Source organism: Malania oleifera, chromosome 10 (genome assembly GCF_029873635.1).
Source record: "Malania oleifera isolate guangnan ecotype guangnan chromosome 10, ASM2987363v1, whole genome shotgun sequence".
Taxonomy (NCBI): Eukaryota; Viridiplantae; Streptophyta; class Magnoliopsida; order Santalales; family Ximeniaceae; genus Malania; species Malania oleifera.
The window spans coordinates 89,031,443-89,055,263 of record NC_080426.1 but is presented as its reverse complement, the minus strand read 5'-3'; the positions used below and the strand labels follow the sequence as shown (position 1 = coordinate 89,055,263).

General features: G+C 38.9%; 1 protein-coding gene across 2 annotated transcripts in view; it reads right to left on the bottom strand.

The window, feature by feature from the left end:
• LOC131166819 (zinc finger CCCH domain-containing protein 16) overlaps window positions 1-23,486 on the bottom strand; it is a 58,931-nt gene extending 35,445 nt beyond the window's left edge. The window contains exon 1 of one of the 2 annotated variants that reach the window (XM_058125405.1): window positions 23,216-23,486. In XM_058125405.1, coding sequence (XP_057981388.1) covers window positions 23,216-23,259 — 44 coding nt within the window. In that variant the 5' untranslated portion in view covers window positions 23,260-23,486. The remainder of the gene's footprint in view (window positions 1-23,215) is intronic. The other variant, XM_058125406.1, reaches the window with a different exon arrangement.
• Between the last annotated feature and the right edge of the window lie 335 nt (window positions 23,487-23,821).

The window sequence follows — 23,821 nt, the reverse complement described above, 5'->3', positions numbered from 1 at the left end:
CAAACTTGGTGACACCTAGGCATAGATATGGCCCCTAGTTATTTTTGGCTGTGTTGATTCAAATTCACAATACTTCCAGGTTTGTCATGCCACCTGGACCAATGCAACGGTCTTGGGCCCAACTCTCGTGAGGCATCGTCTGCTTTGGCCCACTAGCCTCACAGGTTTGTACTACAAAAGGCGCCTCCCCTAGTTGGAGCCCAAACCCTCCTTATAAGCCCAAGATTTCCTTAGTACATATCCGATGTGGGACTGTGACAACCAGCGATGACCAGGTCTGGTCTGACCCAGTCAGTCTGATCCAGATTTTAAACTATGATCAATGCTTACTTGAGAACCCTCCACACTGAAACCAAAGTTACCCTCATGTGGTAAAAGAATAGCAGCAGATTGGCTTTGATATCCCAAATATCCTTAACAAGGTCTTCCTTGACCAGCACTTCTCCATATGAGCTTTACCAGTGGGCCATTACCTAGAATGTAGATGTAATTTAATTGTTTTCTCTAGAACCAATGACAGCAAATTTTGTTTTTCATTTTCCATGGCATTCTTCCAGCTTCCCATCAACATAAATTGGTGGTGTAAAATATCTCAAACCCCCCAAATTTTCCATAATATTCCAACTTCTTAACCCATACTCAGCGTGTATAATGCAAGACAGCAATAGGAGGGCGGGGGGACACAATTCCAACTTCGGGGTTGAAAGTTCTGAAAATTTTCTAGGACAATAGAAAAACTTTGTTATTAACGACAGCATTATTAAAAGAATAAAAGTCAATTCAATAGACAAAAACGAATATATTTGCCTCAAACTGCATCTATTCACATGTACATAGAAATCTACAAAAGCCAAAAGGATTGCCAAGACACCATAATATGGCCTGTTGGATTTATATTAATGTAGGTCCTATAGGATCAATTATGTTCAACGACCTATAAAAAAAATTAAAATAAATTTTATGGTTATTCACACAAAAGCTTCCATTTTTCATAGGATACAAAATAGCGTACACCATCTCATTCATACAAAAATTTCCATACAAAAGTCCACTCAGTAAATAGAGTTGAGAATGAGAAAGAAAGATGAGTGAGCTGCATTGCCCAATCTGACCGCCCCCACTTTCAATGCAATGATCTTGTTTGATCTCTTGATTCTCTTCTATTATTGCCAATGAATATCAGTTTTTATATGCTTAACAAACAGGGGTACAGGACCCTTGGTGTCTAAAAACATTGCTTTTGTGATTAAATGGCTTAAACTTTTCAATTTGAAGCCAGCCTCCCTTTGCCATAATGTAATAGAGAGTAAATATGGAGTCCGTCAGAGTGGTTGGGAGACAAATGAAGGTGTCAATGTCACCCATGCAAGCCCTTGGAAATGTATTGCACTGATTTATCATCTCTTCCTTCCTCGGGTAATGTTATGTATTGGCAATGGGGAGAACATTAAATTTTGGGAGGATCACTGGAGAGGAGATGCTCCTTTTTCTGGTGCATATGCTAGTCTTTTATCGCCTTCCAAACCTCTACAAACCTCTCATTTTTAGTTTCTTTTGTTCTGAGTGATCTTGCTCATTTGTTCCAAATTCTTTATTATACTTTTGTCTCCTTCAAAGAGAGGATACGAGGGATCGGAATTTGGGTGCTTCAGATTTTTTTCCTTTTATTTTGCAAGTCTTTCTTTAATCATTGAAATCCTGGTTCTATACTTCTATTGGTGATCATTTCCCTTGGCGTTCTCCAATATGGAATGTTAAAATCCCTTCCAAAATAAGGCTTTAACCTGTTCAGTGGTACATAAAAGAATATTAATGATTTTTTATAGTTAAGAAGGCCAAAGAAAGCTGTTTGATGTTTCCCAATATTTGTGTCCTTCACTTCTAGAGTGATCTCTTCACATAAGTGAAATAAGTTATTTGGAATCTCTCAGCAGCAGTGGGATTGTCCTTCTTCTTCGGAATGGTTCTTTCTCCATAAGTTTAAGGCTATATGGAGTCGGAAGGAACGGAAGGACTGCTACCTTTGCCGTTGTTTGGTCTATTTGGTAGATACAGAATGCTAGGAACATTAATGGGAAAATGACTTATCCTGACCTGGTTTAAGGTAGAATTGCTTTTCTAGTTTTGCTTTGGTGTTCTGCTATTGGTTGGTTTGTGAAGCCAAACATTTGACACCAGAAACACCATGAAACACCTACTCTTTGGTTTTCACTTTCCCAATTTCAAATCTCTCCCCCTTTTTCTTTAAAAGTATAGAGAAATAAGCTTTTCATCATGGTATCAACTGTCAGAGAAATCTGATTCAGTCCGTACCAATCTCAATTCCTGAGAGAGTGAAAGAATAAGCTTTAAATAAGCGGTGTCAGGTTCTTTAACCATTAGATTTTAATAATATTCATGAATCATTCCGGTGGATAGGGCAAGCCTAGTTTAGGGCCTATGGGGGACTATCTGAAATTTGGGTTTCTTAAAAGAGAAGATATTAATAATTACAAAGATGAGAAGATGGCTGACAGCAAAAGGCCACTGTTTGACCTAAAATGGGCAAAAGATATCAGCTAGGGGTGATTGTTAGTCAAGTATGAGGTTTCACCACTCATTTGAAGCTGATAATAAGATTATAAACATACATCAAGTGGATAATGTATCACTTCACATCTCAAAATCCAAGGCAAAATGGACATCATTTTTGTTGATGGGTTCTAGAGAATTATTGTGGATATTACACCAATTTTTTCGTCAGGATCTTGTGGGAAAGGCAATATTCCATAATGTGGAAGATTGAGAATGGAGGGGGGCTTCCAAATCCAAAAGCTGTTATCAAATAGATGGGGATGTTTCTTGTGCATTGAAAAATTCAGATAGGCTGGTTATTACCAATTTATGTCTATTCCAGAGGCAGCAGAAGCCTCAGGCTGGTGGTCCCATCAAGCCTTGAAGGAGATATCAAATTGCAGGGAAGGATATGCATCCAATAGTGAAGGGGATGTGATGCAGGACCAACGTCCAATTACCTTAATTCTCAATTCAAGTATGAATAGAAACTAATGCATGGCCTTTTATAGGCTTACAATCCTTGGAAGATAAGGAAACAAAACAAATCTATTAATGAAAAAAAAGAAGTAATTACAATGGATGGAGGATAAGAAATACTGCCAGAAAGAAACAGAAAATGAGCAAACTAAAAGATAATTACATCAAAGCCCCCTTCCAATCCTTTTTGGATATCGGACAGCATTAGAACCCAAAAACCCTGAAAGAATGCGCCTAGAAAGAAGCAAAAAAAAAAAACTTCTGCCAAAGAAAAATTGAAAGCGTCTTCTGATCTTTGAAGATTCTAGCATTCCTTTTGAGCCAGAGCACCCACAGCAATGTAAAAGCTGCACAAACCCAAAAATCCTTCCTCTTTTATTCTTCCCAAAACCCCAGAACTTCACCAACAAAATGTTCTGAATAAACTCCAGAGCCACCCAATCCTCTCCAAAATAAGAAAACAGGTTGTTCCACATATATCTCACAACCTTCCAACAAAGGAAAATATGGCTAGAAGTACCGTTTGACTCACAACACAGCATGAAGACATCTAGACTAAGGGCTTTGTAAGGCCTCCTTATCAGCAACACATCGTTCTTATTGATCTTGTTAAGAATTAGAGGCCAGATGAAAGCCCAGATTTTGAATGGAACTTTTGCTTTCCAAACAACTTTGTTTAAAAGAGACTAGGTTTGCTGATTTAGTAAGATTAGAAAAGAAAGACTTTGAAGGAGAGACCCTGAAGTATCTCCAATCCAAAACCTTGTGTCCCCCCGTCAAATTTGGCAAGGGCACACCCAGCAAACAAGTTAACTCATCAACCAATCTGTCATTGAGACTCCTAAAAAAGTGGAAATTCCAAGAAAGAGAACCCTGCTCAATGAAATAAAAAGCTGAAATTGGTGCAATATGAATGGAGGGAAGTCTAAGAAAATGCAGCACCAACAGCTCCAACACAGATTCACCAAACCAAATATCCTCCCATAAACGAGTTTTATCCCCAAATCCTGCTTTCAAATGTGTGAAAGGAAATAAAAGGCAAGCTACCTGTGAAACAAACTTCCAAGGGCTTGCATGAGTAGCATCTCCACTCCCTTTGGAATCCCATCCATTCCTGTGCATTCCATATTTACGCTACTACTTGCTTGATGCCATGAAGGATTAGATTCTAAGGAAAACCTCCATAACCATTCCCCAATTAATGAGATGTTCTTAGAAACCACATTACCAAGCCCAAGACATCCCCCCCCCCCCCCCCCTCCGACTTAGGCCTACAACATCCTGACTAGCTAGGTGGTACCACAAGAAATTTCTCATAATCTTCTCCAACTTCCCAGCCACCCTAGAACGTAACTTGAAAAGTGATAAAAATAAATTGGAATATTGGCAAGAGAAGCAAAAATAAGAGTGATCCTACCCCTTAGCGTTAGACAAGACGCCTTCCCCCCCCCCCCCCCCCCCCCCCCACCCTCTAATCTTTTCCCTACTCTCTTGATCATTGGATCCCAAAAAACATCAAACAAAGGATTACCCTCAAAAGGAAGAGGCCAAAATAGGGATTCACAACCTGCTAAAGATATAAATTCTCTAAATCCCTACTACACAAATTTACACCCGCTAAGCCACTCTTAGACATATTAATCTTCAACATCGCAATTTTCTCAAAAACCCTATGCAAAATCAAAACCTTGTGGAATTTCTCAACATCATACACAAGGTAAACAATGGTGTCATCCACAAACTAAAGATGAAACACCTTCACTTCCTCCCTACCCATTGAAAGATCGCTAAACCCCCAAATCCTGAGCTCGAGAAACCATCCTACTCAAAACATACACTACCAAGGTATACCAGAAAAAAAATAATAAAGCATTCCCTTCTCTTAACCCCCACAAAGTACTAAACCAATCTCTAAGCAAACCATTAACAATCACAAGCAGACCAGTAGAGTTGAGGCACCCTTTTATCCACTGCACATTCACGAAAAAGCCCCAATTAACCATGTCATAGGCTTTTTGAAATTCAATTTAAAGACCACACCCTTTTTATCTCTCCTCCTTGCATCACAACCACCTTATTGACTACCAAAACTACATCTAAAATCTATCTATCTCTAACGAAAGTAGATTGGGCTAAAGACATCAATTACAATGGAAGACCTAACTTCAATGAGTAATTGGGTAGAATGGAAGACCTAACTTCAATGAAGGTCTCTCCCTCTATTTATAATATATGTCAAGTACAATGCCAATGACCATAACACCCTTACTAATTCACACTTATTATTAACATAACTCTAACATATAATAATAATGCTAAATGACTAAATAACCATTAATACTCCCCTTCAAGCTGAAGCATATATATCATATGCTCCTAGCTTATTACAATGAATTTCACACGAGCACCTCCCATGGTTTTAGTGAACAAATCAGCAAGCTGAAACTCAAACTTCACATGAGTAGTTGTAATGAGCTTCTATATAAATTTCCCCCAAATAAAGTGGCAATCAACTTCAATGTGCTTTATGCGCTCATGGAAGACCCGGGTTGGAGGCAATATGAATAGCAGCTCGATTATCACATATCAACTCGGTAGGTTGAGAATGTGGAAAACCTAGTTCTTTCAACATGTTCTTCAACCAAACAAGTTCACATATAGTCCGCGCCATAGCCCTATACTCTAACTCAACACTTGACCTAGCGACCACAATTTGTTCCTTACTTTTCCAAGACACCAATTAGTGACTTGTTCATAGGGAATTAAGAAAATGACTCACAACACTTGTTGCAAAAAATATATCTGATTGAGTGACTGTGAGATAATTCAACTTTCAAACAAGTATTTAGTATCGACCTAGATTAGGCAACTAATTATCCATATCTGGCACTAACTTACTATTGGGATCCATAGGTGTATCAACAAGTTTGGATTCCAACAACACTGTCTCATCTAAAAGATCAAGAACATACTTATTCTATGACAAGATAGTTCTCGTATGAGATCTCGATAATTCTATAGCCAAGAAGTACTTCAATGGTCACAAGTCCTTGGTCTGAAACTTACTCTATAGGAAAAGCTTTAGGTCTTGGATGCATCAATCATCGTCACCAATGATCACAATGTCATCCACATACACAATAAGCAAAATCCTGCCAGATGGAGTATGAAGATAAAATATAAAGTGATCTACCGCACACCGTTGAAGGCCAAACTCATGTACTACAACATTAAAACACCAAACCATGCTTCGGGAGATTGTTTTAATCCATATAACAATTTCTTAATCCGACATACTGAGTCTCTCCCTGAGCAACAAAAGTGGTTTCTCCATATATACCTCCTCATGAAGATCACCATGTATTCTTCACATCTAATTGATGTAAAGGCCAATGACAAGTGGTGGCTAAAGAGATGAACAAGCGTACTGAGGCAAGTTTGGTGACCGAAGAGAATGTGTATGAATAATCCAAACCATTCACCTGAGTATATCCCTTAGCAACAAAGTGGGCCTTCAAACGAGCCACTAAACCATCAGGATTGACTTTCGCATTGTAACCCAACAACAAGCAACCACAGACTTAACAAGCGGAAGAGGTACCAAATCCCAAGTATCGTTATCATCTAGCGCACGCATCTCTTCAACCATTGCAATCCTCCACCCAAAATGGGACAAGGCTTTAGAATGGATTTTGGGAGAGCAACAAACAACAAAGTGCTAACGAAACAATAATATGAGGGTGATAAAAAAATATAAGAAACAAATTAGAGATTGAATGTTGGGTACAAGTGCGTTTACCTTTCCGAACAGCTATAAGAAGATCAACATCATGAGAAATAAGATCATCTGACAAGGGAATTAGAGGCTCAGTAGTAGAAATTGGAGAAGGCTCTCCCTCCTTCAGTCACCGTGTGTATACCTGCAAATTAGGATGATCCAAGCGATGAGAAGGACTCAAATTGGATGAAGATGTAGAAGGATTAGGCACAGATAATAGGTTGGGATCTAGAAGACAAGGCAAAGGAAGGGACTCATCAAGGTCAACAAAACTCAAGGAATCAAAGTAGTACGGTGTAGACTCAAAAAAGGTGGCATCAGCAAAGCCAAAGAATCAATGTAAATTAGGACTATATCATCGATATCTCTTTTGAGTATAGGAATAGCCTAGAAAAAACCATTTGATAGCACGAGGATCCAACTTATCCATTCCTGGAGTAAACTGATGGACAAAGGACACATAGTCGAATATACGAGGAAAGGAGAACAAAGGAGCCTTAGGGAAGATAACTAAATATGGGATTTTACCACCAAGGACAAAGGATGGCACTTTATTGATGAGGGAGCAAGTTGTGAGCACAGCATCACTCCAAAAAACCTTGGAGACATTCATTTGATACAATAGGGTACAAGTGACTTCAAGAATATTTTTGTTTTTCCACTCTGCAACTCCATTTTGTTGTATAGCCTAGCCACAAGAGGACTGATGGATCATACCAAAATTAGTCATATAGGTAGTGAATTGGGTACTGACATACTCCTTAGCATTATCACTATGAAGTATCCTGACTGGCATATCAAATTGAGTCTTTATTTGAGAATAGAAGGCACAAAAGATAATAAACAACTCAGAACGGTCTTTCATTAAATATAACCAAGTCATCTTGGAGTAGTCATCAACAAATGTAACAAAGTATCAAAACCCCAACTTCGATGTGACATGACTAGGACCCCAAATATCATAATGGACTAGCATGAAAGGATTAACCACCCATATGTCAACCTGGGAAGCAAAGGGAACACAATGATGTTTTCCCAATTGACAAGACTCACACTCAAGATTAGACACATAACTTAATGTAGGAACTAGCTATTTTAACTTGTCCAAGGACGGATCACCAAGGTAACAATGGATTTGAAGTGGTGTAGCTACGACTGTGCAGGAAATGGGAGGAGAAAGCAACTCAAAGTAATAAGCCCACGAGCCTTATATCCTGTGTCAATTGTCTTCCTCATCTTCAAATCCTGAATAACCATAAAATCAAGAAAGAAAGTGACTAAACAATTTAGTGCTTTGTAAGCAAGATTGAAAAGGGATCTAGGAATGTACAAAACAGAAGAAAGAGAGATGGAAGGAGTAGATTTATTGTTCCTATCCCCATAACAGCAATAGTGGACCCATTAGCAAGGGTAACTTAAGGCAGATTTCTAGGATATTGGAGATCAAAAAGAAGTTGGTTGCACTTGTTAGTTGTTATATGATCAATGGCAATAGAATCGATAACCTAAGGACTAGTGGGAAAGATACCAGATGACATACAAACTATAGGATTAGCTTTCTGGGCAAAAGATGCAATGTGATAAGATGCTTGTTGAGACGATTGATACTGTACAATCCTTGAATACTCCTCCTTTGATATAGTCACAGTACATGGTTCACTCAAACAAGTGACTAACAAGGGAACCATACTTTTGGGATTTGCTAACTCCATCCCAATACTCGCAAACTTAGAACAATCAGAACAACCACGAATGTGACGCACCATGAGCGAGTCACAAATAAATAAGTACAAGGCTGCCACAGCACCAAGAAACTCAAACGCAACCCCAAGAAACCATCACACATTACTGGAACAATCGGAGAGGTGAACCACCCAAATTACCACAAAAAAATCACCAACAAACATATATAACACTGCCACAACCTCACAAAAACAGCATATGAACACTACAAGAAACCAACACACAGCACTAGAACAATTGGAGAGGTGAGCCACCAAAACTACCACGGACAAATCACCAACTTATAATAACACTGCCACAGCCTCACAAAAACAGCTTATGAACACTACCACTGCTCCAAGAGAGTCACCAATGAACTTTACTAACACTGAACAACAACTAACAAATTACCACGAGTGCATGATCAAAACAAAAAATGGATTGTTGAGCAAAACACATGCCCAACGGCTTGATATTTTGGTATATGGAAGGAATTAGAACATTTAATAAATAAATAAATAAACGCAACAAATCCCACTGTTTCAGACCCAATAAACTCAATAACCATTCATAAACAGCTTCAAGAAGCATCAAACAACCATTCATTAGGTGCCGCACATGAGCAATTAAAAAATGTGAGATCTTGGGACAAAAAGCATCACAAAAAACTCCATCAACATGTTTATAGAGGCATTCGATCAATGCTAGATGATTTCAGGTCCAAAACATACCTGAAAGTAGCTTCACACGCTTGCGTGTGGGATTGGCCCCAGGGCTGCCTTCGACCGGCGCGTGGGGCACTTCCTAGAGATGGGATTTCAGTGGGGGGGGAGATCGGCAGTGTCTGTGGGTGACTATGGTATTGTTTTTGAAAAATCTTCAGTAGATTTTGTGTTCCTGAACTGGCAATGTCGCCCAAGAAATTTCCAGTGACTGGTCTGACTTCTGGGAGCTGCTGGATGTTTTCTAGGCCTATAGTGTAGCTAGAAATTCTTCTATGATGGTAGACATGCAGCAGGTTTAGGGTTTTGGGCTTCGGTTTTTTATGGTGGTTGTAACAATTAGGGTTTAGGTTTTGGAATCATGCTCTAACACCATGTTGAATAATTGGGTAAAATGGAAGATCTAACTTCAATGATAAGCCTCTCCCTCTTTTATAATATATGTCAAGTACAATGCCAATGACCATAATACCCTTACTAACTCACTAACGTAACTCTACCATGTAATAATAATGCTAAATGACTCAATAACCATTAACATATCCCCCAGCACCTCCCTAATCCTTCTCGAAAGGACCTTAGTTAACACCTTAATTGTAGTGACCCAAAGAAATTATGGTATTTAAATAATGGAAGAAGGGGGAAAAGGAAATTGAATTTTATATTTAAACAAAGCCTCGTCAACGAACACAGGGAATTCGTCGACGAGAGAACATAAGGGTCTCGTCGATGAGAACATACCAAGAGGGTGTTTCGGTGAATTTGAATTTCGTCGACAAGGGATAAGAGTTCGTTGACGAATTGCCTTCTTGACCTCGTTGACGAAATGACGTGGCTCATCGACGAAGGTCAATGTATAAATAGGCCAAAACTTCATTTTTGGCCAAAATTTCATGCATAGGTTCTCTCTTCTCTCTCCTCGTCAATTCCCTACCCTTCTCTCTTAATTTCTAGGTCCGTTCTTCGTCAGATCGACGATCCAACGCCACCATGACACTCCTAGAAAAGTTCTCTACAAATCTGCTGGAGTGAATCGTCAATGGGGCTAATTTGGATTTCATCCCAAATTCAAGGTAAGGCTTTTTATTTGGAATTTGGCTTTACCATAGTTATAGGAAATGATATACGAAGAAATACTGAAGTTTAGTTCTGAAAGATATTGTTTTCAGGGTGTTGAACGAGGAACCCTGCGGGTGCAGGACTGATTATTGTATGAGCTTTTCAGGAATCAGGTAAGGGGATAAACTAACCTAGTTGTTTTCATGAAAATGTATGTATAATTTTACAGCATCTAATTTCAGAAATATATATATATATATATATATATATATATATATTTTTATACCAGTGTTATGTTTGGGAAAATACTGTTGTAAATGAGAATATGATTTAAATATGTATAATACCCATTTTGTATAGCATGAGTAGAATTTATTATGATTTATTGATTTCTGGGAATATAATAAATGATACAAAATTTATTATGATATATCGGCGTAAGGGCCGAGAGTTTTATTATATTATGCCGGCGTACGGGCCAATTTTATATGATATACCGGCGTACAGGCCGAGGATGTTCTCATGTAATATGCCAGCGTACGGGCCGAGCTTTTTACATGAAATGTCAGCGTATGGGCCGAGCCTTTGATATGATATGCCGGCGTACGGACCGAGCCTTTTATTTGGTATGTGATACGGCGTACGGACCATGATTAATAGAATACAAAATGTCGGCGTAAGGGCCGATGATTTTCATGTTATATATATGAAATGTGATATGATGATGTTGAAATGACAACTATTATTATGAATTAGCAATGTATCACAATTTGAAATATGTTATATGTTATCAGAACCTGATTGTCTTGATTTAGGCTTACACTTGCACGATACCGTAGCTATGTGTTCATGATCATCATGATATTGTGTTATCGCTGTCGTACGGGACAGCGTGAGGATGGATAGTCGATGTGGTTTATTGAAGCGTTGGCGTCCCTGGTGTACGGACCAAGTCTGGCAGACCCATCATACTTACAGACATTTACTTTGACTTGGCAGTGATTGGCCAGCCATTGTCAAGTCCCGCCTTTGGGCCACACAACCCAGTCATGTGGAAGCAAGACATGACACCAACCAGCTAACCTTCCAGGGTTGTTTTTGTACTATTATCATATGAGACGAATTATGTTTATGAAAATTCAATATGTTCTATCATGATATGATTATATATGTTTCCCTAGAAATGATACAGATAGTTACATTAAATATGTGTATGTATGGTTTTATGTATAACACGGAGATACTCATGTTGCCACACACTAGTATTAGTTTATCTTTCCTTACTGAGAGGTGTCTCACCCCAAATTATATGAACATTTTAGGAGCCCCAGATAAGAGAGCGGATAAAGCTCCACAGAGATAGTTACAGTTGATCCACCCTTTCTAAAGGGCAAGTGTTTTTGATAGAGTCAAATGGATTTTGTGGGAAGGTGACCCTAGGATTCTTTTGGGTTGTATATATATATTACAATGGATGTAGTAAATTCTGGTATTGTATTGACTGGTGAAATGAGATGTATATGATTTTCTATTTCCTGCTACTTAGGCTTCCGTGTTGTATTCTGATACATCCCTAGTACTCACGGGTCTAGGTTGATTATGATCTGCTAGGTTATTATATCAATTTTATTATCATGAAAAAAAATATATTATAAAATAAGCAGATCATTACAGTTTGGTATCAAAAATTAGGTTGCTAGTATCTATAGACTTTAGAGTGCAACGGAAACGATACCAGAATATCGGAAAAGGATTTAAGGTGTTGTTCTACAGTCTAGAGGCAGGACTTTCGTGGTGGTTTCTATGTTTTTCCTGGAGTGACGATTTCAGGAAAATCATAGTAAACTATTGTCGGATTGTGTTCCTAAAATGCGGGACTGGGATTAGAGATGAGCTGAAAATGTTAAGATAAGAGGTTAGGATAGGTGGGTAAATTATAAGGATAAGATTCCTAAGTTATGTTTAATGTTTTTCATAATGGACCCAGGAGGAGGTAGTGCCCATGCGAGTGGCAGTGATGGAGCAGGGCCCTCGAGTGCAGGCGAGACTGATTCTGACATAGTACTACGCAGCGTGGCTCAGCAGGTTATGGTTAAGATCGCTAGGAGCTTTAGAGACCAGGGAGGTCCGTCTGCAGGCCATGGATGCACTATAGAGAAGTTTACTAAGATGAATCCTCCAGCATTTTCAGGAGGGGTTGATCCTGCAGCTGCTGAAAATTGGATGCAGGAGATTGAGAAAGTCTTGATGGTGCTACAATATACGGAGGAACAGAGAATTCTCTTTGCCACCTATAAATTGACAGGAGAGGCTAAGAGGTGGTGGACTGCTGTGAGACTTCTAGAGCAGCAGAGGATGACGCCGATAGCCATGACATGGGACCGGTTTAAAGAATTATTCTTTGACAAGTATTTTCCAGCCACTATTAGGGAGGCTAAAGTGGAGGAGTTCCTGAGTTTGAAGCAGGAACAGTTGTCGGTCCAGCAGTATGCGACGTGATTTATAGAGCTCTCTTGCTTCGCTCCGTATTTTGTTCCTGATGAGATAAAGAAGGCGAGACAGTTTGAAAGAGGATTGAGGAGAGGCATATACAAACAGGTGGTGGCACTAAAGATTCACGATTTTACTGAGTTAATTGACAGAGTAGCACTGGCAGAGGTTGGTGAGCGTATGGATGCGGAGGAACAAGGACAGAAGAAGAGATCTACATCTTCAGGCTACCAGCAGGGTCAGTGGAGGAGAGGAAACTATGGCAGAAGACGGAGGCAAGAGACTGAACATCGTGAGGTTTAGACAGTGCAGAATCCTCCTGTCTGTCAGACTTGTGGGAGGAGACACTGGGGAGAGTGTCGACTGGGACGAGCTGTCTGCTATCGCTGCGGTAGATAGGGACATCTAGTGCGAGATTGCTCTACACCACCAGATGCAAATCCTGCTCCTAGACCGTACCGGGGAGGACATCAAGCACCATGTGGAGGCTAGTAGAGGAATATTGCTCCAGCCAGAGTTTTTCCTCTAACGCCGGGTGATGCTGAGACAGCCGGCAACGTGGTGACAGGTATGGTTAGCGTGTTTTCTTTTAAAGTTATTGTATTATTTGATTCAAGAGCCACACACTGGTTTGTGTCTCTGGAGTGTCCTAGACTATGTGAGGCAGAAACACAGTTGTTAGACACTGAAATATAGGTATCTACACCGATCGGGTCAACCGTGAGATGTAGTAGGGTGTTCCGGGATTGTCCAGTTGATATTCAGGGAAAAATTTTGTCTGCCGATCTGATAGTGCTAGATATGCATGGGTTTGACATAATATTTGGTATGGATTGGCTAGCAGCTAATTTTGCCAGTATAGATTGTTATGCACGAGAAGTGATATTCAGACTTCCAAAAACACCAGAATTTAGATTTGTAGGGTCATGAGTGCAATCTCTACCTCAGATTGTTTCAGCTATTCAGGCGAGGAGACTACTGCAGAATGGTTGTCAGGGATTCGTGACTTTTGTAAAGGAAATGTCAGGGAATGAATTGAAACTCGCTAGTACGCCAATAGTAAAGGAATTTACGAAAGTTTTTCCAGATGAGTTACCAGGTTTGCCACCTGATCGTGAGGTAGATTTTTCTATTGATCTGCTTCTAGGTACAGCACCGATTTCTAAAGGACCTTACCGAATGGCACCAACAGAGTTGGCAGAATTGAAAAATTAATTGCAAGATTTGCTTGACAAGGACTTTATACGACCTAGTGTATCTCCATGGGGAGCTCTAATATTATTTGTGAAGAAAAAAGACGGGTCTATGAGGATGTATATAGATTATAGGAAAATTAATAAGGTGACAGTCAAGAATAAGTATCCTCTACCCCGTATAGATGATTTATTTGACCAGTTTCAAGGTACACGGGTGTATTCTCAGATTGACCTCAGATTAGGCTATCATCAGGTGAAAGTGAAAGGGGAAGACATCTTGAAAATAGCTTTTAGGACCAGATATGGGCATTATGAGTTTCTCGTTATACCGTTTGGTTTAACGAATGCTCCTGCGGTATTTATGGATTTAATTAATAGAATTTTTCACCAATACTTGGACCTGTTTGTTGTTGTTTTTATTGATTATGTACCAGTCTATTCGAGAAGCTATAAGGAGCATGAGACGCATTTGAAGCAGGTTCTACAGACGCTTCGGGAAAAGAAATTGTACACCAAGTTCAGTAAATGTGGCTTGAGAAAGTTGTGTTTTTGGGACATGTCATTTTAGGAGATGGTATTTTTGTGGATCCTAATAAAATTGAGGTGGTAGTGAATTGGGCTAGGCCGAGGACATCCAAGAGATTAGGAGTTTCTTGGAGTTAGCTGGGTATTACCGTCGTTTGGTTGAGGGGTTCTCAGCATTATCAGGGTCTCTGACACGAATGACTAGGAAGAATGTCAGGTTTGAGTGGGACGACAGCTGTGAGTAGAGTTTTCAAGAGTTGAAACAGAGGCTTATTACGGCACCAGTACTAGTTATCCTGTCAAGAGGTGAAGGTTATGTTATCTACAGTGATGCGTCCTTAAAGGGACTTGACTGTGTACTGATGCAGCATGACAGGATGGTAGCATATGCGTCCAGGCAATTGAAAGAGTATGAAAAGAACTACCCTACCCATGATGTTGAATTGGCTGCAATAGTACACACATTGAAAATTTGGGGGCATTACTCGTATGGTGAACGGTGCGAAATCTTCTCTGACCACAAGAGTTTAAAGTACATTTTCACTCAAAAGGAATTAAATATGAGACAAAGAAGGTGGTTGGAGCTCATTAAAGATTTTGACTGCACTATCATTTACCACCCAGGGAAAGTGAACGTGGTAGCTGATACTTTGAGTAGGAAGTCTGTGGGTCTAGCATTGGCAGCTATGGAAATCCAATATCTGATTATGATGGATCAAGAGAGACTCGGCATAGAGTTAGTTGAGAGTGGTTCTCAGGCTTGTATTGCTAGTTTGGTGGTGCAGCCTATTTTGCAAGAAAGGATTAAAGCTGCTCAGAAACATGATCCAGAGTTAGCAGAGATATTAGGCAGAGTGCAGAATGGTCAGGGGGAGAAATTCAGTATTGCAGATGACGGAACTTTACGATTCCGTTCCAGATTATGTGTTTCAACTGATGCTGACATCAGGAAGACCATTTTAGAGGAGGCTCACAGATCCTTATACACAGTTCATCCCGGCCAGTACGAAGATGCATAGAGATTTACGAAAATCTTATTGGTGGAGTGGTATGAAGAAAGAAATTGTAGAATATGTAGCCCAGTGTCTGATGTGTCAACAGATAAAAGCTGAACACCAGAGACCAGCAGGTCAGTTGCAACTGCTATTTATCCCAGAATGAAAGCGGGATCATATATCTATAGACTTTATTTCAGGGCTGCCGCCTGCATTACATGACCAGAATGCGATTTGGGTGATTGTAGACCGTTTGACTAAGACCACCTATTTCCTACCTATCAAGATCAGCTACCCCCTCAACCGTCTGGCGAAGATTTATATTCAGGAGATAGTTCGTTCTCATGGGGTGCTAGTATCCATTGTGTCAGATCGAGACCCACGTTTCACGTCACGTTTTTGAAAAAGTTTGCAGGAAGCTCTAGGGTCTCAGTTGTCTTTTAGCATGGCATTCCATCCTTAGTCAGATTGGCAGACTGAAAGGACAATACAGGGATTAGAAGATATGCTTCAGGCATGCGTGTTAGATTTTGGGGGTAGCTAAGACTCAGTTTATGCCGCTAGTAGAATTTGCATACAATAACAGTTATCAGGCCAGCATTGGCATGGCACCATTTGAGGCACTTTACGGTAGGAGATGTCGCTCTCCTTTATTTTGGGATAAGATGGGCGAGCGGCGAGTTATAGAGTCAGAGCTGGTACAGCAAACATATGATAAAGTTCGACTCATCAAAGATGGAATCAGTGCAGCTCAGAGCAGACAGAAGAGTTATGCTAACCGCCGCAGGAAATTGGAGTCTGATGTTGGTAATCATGTATTTCTGAAAATAGTTCCGTTAAAAGAGGTTATGCGATTTGGGAAGAAGGGTAAACTTATCCCAAGGTTTATCGGTCCGTTTGAGATTTTAGAGAAAATGGTGTCGGTTGCCTATAGGCTAGCTTTGCCACCTATGTTGTCCAGGATTCATGACGTATTCCACGTTTCCATGTTAAAGAAATACGTTCTGGACCCTTCTCACGTTATTAGCTACGGTGAATTAGAGCTCAGTGATTCACTAATTTATGAGGAGGTGCCAATACAGATTCTGGATAGGAAAGTGCAAGAATTACATAATAAGAAGATTCCTTTGGTGAAAGTCTTGTGGAGGAATCATGCAATAGAAGAAGTTTCATGGGAGCTCGAGGAACAGATAAGGCAAAGATATCCACAATTATTCAAGAAAGTGTAATAATAGGTAATGTTTCTTTTGTAGGTACATGTAGTGGTTTAATTAATAAGTAGTCTTTTAGTTTTAGGAGAATTTTATTTTATATATATGTAATCTCCCAGGACTTGGAATGTAACCACGGTATTCCTCCACCATAAGAGAGGGTAAATAATAAAATAAGTAGACCATTTTGCTTTTAAGGGATGATGAATCATATGATAGTAAATTTCGAGGACAAAATTTTATAAGGAGGGGAAAATGTAGTGACTCGGAGAAATTATGGTATTTAAATAATGGAAGAAGGGGGAAAAGGAAATTGAATTTTATATTTAAACAGGGCCTCGTCGACGAACACAGGGGATTCGTCGACGAGAGAACATAAGGGACTCGTCAACAGCGACGTGTTTCGTCGACGAGAAGATACCAAGAGGGTGTTTTGGCGAAACTGAATTTTGTCGACAAAGGATAAGAGTTCGTCGATGAATTGCCTTCTTGACATCGTCGACAAAATGACATGGCTCGTCGGCGAAGGCCAATGTATAAATAGGCCAAAACTTCATTTTTGGCCAAAATTTCATGCGCAAGTTCTCTCTTCTCTCTCCTCTTCGGTTTCCTACCTTTCTCTCTTAATTTCTGGGTCCGTTCTTCGTCGGATCAACGATCAGAAGCCACCACGACACTCCTAGAGAAGTTCTCTACAAATTTGCTGGAGTGGATCGTCGGTGGGGCTAGTTTGGATTTCATCCCAGATTCAAGGTAAGGCTTTTTATTTGGAATTTGGCTTTACCATAGTTATAGGAAATGTTATATACGAAGAAATACTGAAATTTAGTTCTGGAAGATATTATTTTTAGGGTGTTGAACGAGGAACCCTGCGGGTACAAAACTGATTATTGTAGGAATTTTTTAGAAATCAGGTAACGGGATAAACTAAGCAAGTTGTTTTCATGAAAATGTATGTATAATTTTACAGCATCTAATTTCACAAAATATATATACATATTTTTATACTGGTGTTATGTTTGGGAAAATACTGCTGTAAATGAGAATATGATTTAAATATGTATAATACCCATTTTGTGTGGCATGACTAGAATTTATTATGATTTATTGAATTCTGAGAATATGATAAATGATACAAAATTTATTATGATATATCAGCATACGAGCCAAGAGTTTTATTATATTATACCGGCGTACGAGTCGAGAGTTTTATATGATATACCAGCGTATGGGTCGAAGATGTTCTCACATGATATGCCGACGTACAGGCCGAGCTTTTTACATGATATGCCGGCGTATGGGCCGAGCCTTTAATATGATATGCTGGCGTATGGGCTGAGCCTTTTATTTGATATGTGATACGACGTATGGGCCGTGATTAATAGAATACGAAATGTCGGCGTAAGGACCGATGATTTTCATGTTATATATATGAAATGTGATATGATGATGTTGAAATGACAACTATTATTATGAAATAGCAATGTATCACAATTTGAAATATGTTATATGTTATCAGAATCTGATTGGCTTGGTTTAGGCTTACACTTGCACGGTACCGTAGCTATGTGTTCATGATCATCATGATATTGTGTTATCGCTGTCGTACGGGGTAGCGTGAGGATGGATAGTCGATGTGGTTTATTGAAATGTTGGCGCCCCTAGTGTACGGACCAGGTTTGGCAAACCCATCGTACTTACAGACATTTACTTTGACTTGACAGTGATCGGCCAGCCATTGTCAGGTCTCGCCTTCGGGCCACACAACCCAATCATGTGGGGGCAAGACATGACACCAGCCAGCTAACCTTCCAGGGTTGTTTTTGTACTATTATCATATGAGACGAATTATGTTTATAGAAATTCAGTATGTTCTATCATGATTTGATTATATATGTTTTCCCAGATATGATACAGACAGTTACATTAAATATGTGTATATATGGTTTTGTGCATAACACGGAGATACTCATGTTGTCACACACTAGTATTAGTTTATCTTCCCTTACTGAGAGGTGTCTCACCTCGAATTATATAAACATTTCAGGAGCCCCCGATAGGAGAGCGGATAAAGCTCCGCAGAGATAGTTACAGTTGATCCACCCTTTCTGAAGGGTAAGTGTTTTTGATAGGATCAAATGGATTTTTTGGGAAGGTGACCCTAGGACTCTTTTGGGTTGTATATATATATATTACAATGGATGTAGTAAATTCTAGTATTGTATTGACTGGTGAAATGAGATGTATATGATTTTCTGTTTCCTGCTGCTTAGGCTTCCGTGTTGTATTCTGATACATCCCTAGTACCCACGGGTTCAGGTTGATTATGATCTGCTGGGTTATTATATCAATTTTATTATCATGAAAAAAAAATATAGTAAAATAAGCAGGTTGTTACATTAATAGACACTAGTAACCAAACTAACAGGTTTAAATTATCATTGTTTGGGATAGAAGCAATGAAAGTAGAGTTTTCATGCTCTAGTACACCTCTCCACTCCTATGGGATTCCTCAAAAAAATAATAATAATAATAACCATGACATCATCTTTAAATAGTAAACACTTCCTAATTGTTTTGAAAGAAAGCCATTGTGAAATTGTTGGGGTCTAGTGTTTCATCTCTATCCATATCCAACTTCTAACTTCCTACAAATCAAACAGCCTCTCCAGCCACTTAGCCACCTCATCCCCAATTGGTTTCCAATCAAGCACCCCCACCATTACCCTATTCTTACACTCAGCTTTATACAGCCCTTCATAAAAGTTAATGATTTCATCCTCAGTTTGTTTATAATCTCTCACCACCACCCCGAATCTACCTCCAACTTCTTAATGAGACTCTTCCTCTTCCTTCCATTAGCCACCCTATGAAAATGCCTAGAGTTGCAATCGCACTCTCTAACCCAACCAACTCTCGACTTTTGATGCCAACTCCTCTCTTCCCTCATCCAAAGCACATTCAAATCATTGTTAAGGTGTACCCTTCAAATTCTATCTTCCTCCACTAATGAGCCACACTCCTCTAATCTATTCATTACACTAATATCACTCAAAATGTTATTTTCTTCTCCTTAATATCCTAAAGCATTTCCTTATTCCAAACCTTAAGCTTATTTTTGACAAATTTCAACATTCTCAACAACTTAAAGCCCTCTTATCCTTGAACGTGGCACTCCTTCCACTAAACTCCAATGAGATCACAAAAAGAAGTATGTGAAAGCCACATATTCTGGAATCTAAGCCCTATTGGGGTTGGAATCCTAAAGAATCAAGCAGTGATCATAAGTAGGCCTAATCAATACCTCTAGCACAATATTCGCGAAAAAGTCTTCCCACACATCAATAAAAAGAAATCTATCGATGTGGGTCAAGGCTTTGTATGTCCCTAGATGCTACCCAAGTGAAACAACCATGGTTCAAGGGAACATCCCCATAACCACAATTCCTAATGAAATAATTGAAATTTCTCATGCTACTAGTCCCCCTAGATCCCCTAAACTTTTCCCTAGAGGTCCTTATAACATTAAAATTTCCCCCTACCACCCAACAATGGTTGCAGAGCCGAAACATGTTAGCCAACTCTTCAATAAAACCTTTGTGTCGGAAGTAGGGGAGTGGGAATGTAGGTAAAGTCATCGAGTTGAGAGGGTGACTAGCTGATACGTTAAGAGGCCCATAACAAGATTAAGGGTTAATCACAAAGTTTTCGATTAAGCATTCTCCTATTATTGTCTTGTTGCAAGAAAACAAACTTGAGAGTGTGGATGGGGGTGGTTAGGGGTATTTGGAATGGTAGTTGTAAGGATTGAGATTTTCTCCCTTCTTGGGGGTGACTAGCGGTATTAATTTATGAGATACTCTAACTGTTTCAAGAATTGATTGTTTAATATGTTTTTTTCCTTTTTATGCTTTTCTCAAAGTTTGAGGGAAGGATTAATGGTGGTTTACCTCCGGTTATGGTCCTATTAGCCTACTCTTTGTTCATAATTTTGTGATGAGTTATGTTCTGTTTTTGGATCTTGTTGTCCACGGATTGTAGGGGTGATTTCAATGTAGTCAAATTTCCTACAGGAAAAAACACGAGGGTCAAGTTTTCTTCAAGCGCACAAACTTTGATAGTTTTATTAGGTGGTATGGGCTTAGAAATCTTCCTTTGGAGAATATTTTCTTTTTCTTGGTCAATTGGTGGGGTGATGGTGGTAGCCAATCATTTGGATGGGTTCTTGTTTTGTGGAGAGTGGGCGAATGAATTCACCAAGCTTTGATAAGAGGAATTGTCTAGACCAATTTTTGTTCACTCTACTATCATGCTAAAGTCAATTAAGATCAAGGAGGTCCAACCCAATTTTCTTCAGAAGATAAGGAGTGATCATCATTCTTTTCACTCCCTGATTAGGGAGACTTGGAGTGAATGCTTCGTAAGAATGTGGGAAGGTTTCGAGTTCATAGAAAAACTTAAAGAGACTAACATTGCGTTTGGGAGCATGGATTTCATACCTTGGATTTGGGTGGATTTAGACAAATTTCAATACAGCTTTATATTACATCTTATCCAAATCCAAGGTCTCTCTAAACTTAAGGTAAGAGGTTTTGAAGAAGTGAAATTTAGAAATCTTTTGGGGTATTAAGGTTAAAAAAAGCTAGCATTTTGGAAGACAATGATTCATTGTGTATAAAAGAGGAAGTAAAGGGGTCTTCGAATGTTAAGGCTACAAAACGCATATTTCTGAAAAATGAGTTGGAGGAGGTGACTCTTAAGTGAGGAGTTAAAGGCAAAAGACAAATTCAAATGGGCTAGGAAGTTGTATTACGTGTCTATCTTTACAATTTTTGTTGAGATAGCTAATAACATTTGAGGAAATTAAGAGGGATTTTCTCCGGTCAAGGAAGTAGAGGAAAAAGGGATCATTTGGCTTGTTAGGAGGTTGTTTGTCGCCTGTTGGTCTAAGGAGAAGAGATGTCGGTGTTGGAAAGTTGGTATCTGAAAACACAAATCTATTGATTAAAAGTAAATTTGGCTTGCAGGTGAATGACTGTGATGCAAATCTAGCTATTAGATGTTCTTTTAAGTGCCCTTGGATGTTTATTTCACAAAATTTACCCTTCATTTATCCCTTTTACCAAATATAAATTGGGTGATGATTCTCGTATTAATTAATAGATGATATCTAAGTGATTCCCTTGTCTCTATCTCTTTTCCATGATCCATAAGGTCATCATTTCTTCCTCTATGATCTCTATCAGTAACACTTTCACTTGGGATTGTCATTTTGGTAGAAATTTAAGAGAAAGGAAAGTGGGCAGCTCTCTTCCCTTGCTTTCACTGCAAGATTGTCTCCCTTTAAATAAGGGAGGGTGTTTGCATTTGGGATTTGGATTCAGCAACTCTTTTTCATAAATCCTTCTTCAACCACCTAATTAAATCCAATATGTCCTTTTCAATTCATCGTAATATTTGAAAGGTCAAAATTTCCTCTATGAATAAAGCATTCATTTGATCAATGGTTCTTAAGCTTAGTATGGCCCTCCTGTGGCCGATGAAAAGAAACTCTTAAAGAGGAGCTGATCCGTGTGTTGTAAAAATTGTTTGGTCCACCTTTGCAAAAGGAGATGTTTGAAAGAAAAAATTAATTCTGCGTGGTTGGGTTTTTAGAAATGTTTGAAATTGCCAAAATGGATATGTCATTTTGCAAAATGTCATTATTGCAAAGTTAATTTTGTAATTAACAAAAACACCCATGGAATATATTTATCAATAAGAAACTAGTTTTTTACCTTTCAAAAGCTTCAATCAAAAATTTTCTAGAAATTTCATGAAAAAAAAAAAAGCCTAATCTTATGTTTGGAAGGTGTCTTGGATTTGGACTTGTGTAGATTTGGACAAAGTAAAATATAAAATTATATTACATTTTGTCCAAACCCAGCCAAATCCAAATCCAAAGTCCAAAATATGTGCTCCCAAAACACCATATAAGAGACTTGGCACTTAGCAAGTTTATACATAACAAAATAACATTCCTCTTATCAACGAAATCTGTTCTTTTGTTATCAAATAAATAAATATATAACATAGGTAATCGACCTATAACAAAAATAAATATGCCCAAATTTTAAATATTCAGTGTGAGAAAATAAGAGCCGATGCCCACCCCCCAACAACAAACAGCTCATTTACAGAACTTCCCATCATAAGGCCAACCACTCATACCAAAGTAACCCTAATAAGAGAAATAAGCCTGCCAGAGTTGAAGGAAGCTATGGACACCTGGTCCCAGGCAAAATTCCTCGTCCCAAATGAGCTAAGGAGTTTTCAACCATACGAACACTGAAACACGGGTTGGAGTGGGTAGCATGAAGCAGCAAGAATCGACAATTTATTGAGAACGGGAGCTAAAATTCCTCTCCTCATGCATCATGCAACAGACAAATAATGACAAGAAGAAGAATGATGAGGAAAAATATTGGGGAAAGAAAAAGAGAACCTGCCGCGCTGAAAGTTTCTGCAGAGTTCTTTCTTAACCGGCATCTTGGTTCTTCCTCTGCGTGTCACGGCGGGAAGAGTACGAAGTTTATACGATACTGTTGCGCGGAAGCTCGTCCCCGCAATGTTGGGTCAGGCTTCGGAATCGGGTTGGATGAGAGCGTTCGAGGCAGATGAGCACTTCAAGTTCCAAGCCATAAATTTGACCAATTTGCTCGTTTTTATTATCGACTTCCATGCCCACGCAAGCACCAAATTCTCCTCTTTTATTACTTTCTAATTCAATAATCCTTGGGACGGATTTGAGTTTATATTAAATTTAAATGAGATATAATATAAAATTATATTAAAATTTATTTATATTTATTCAAATTCAAATTTGAGATTTCAAATTCATAATCTCTAGAGAAAATTTGTCATGTATCCTCATGGAAAATATAAATTCAAATCAAACTATAAATTCATGGGTCTATAAATTCAAATCCCATATGGTATTTTTAATTAGTACTTTTAAATAATCTTAAACTACCAACTTAACATATCATGTTGTGGTCTTGTTTTACTCACACATTAATAAGTGGGTCTTGGGCCGCACTTTCCCCATTTT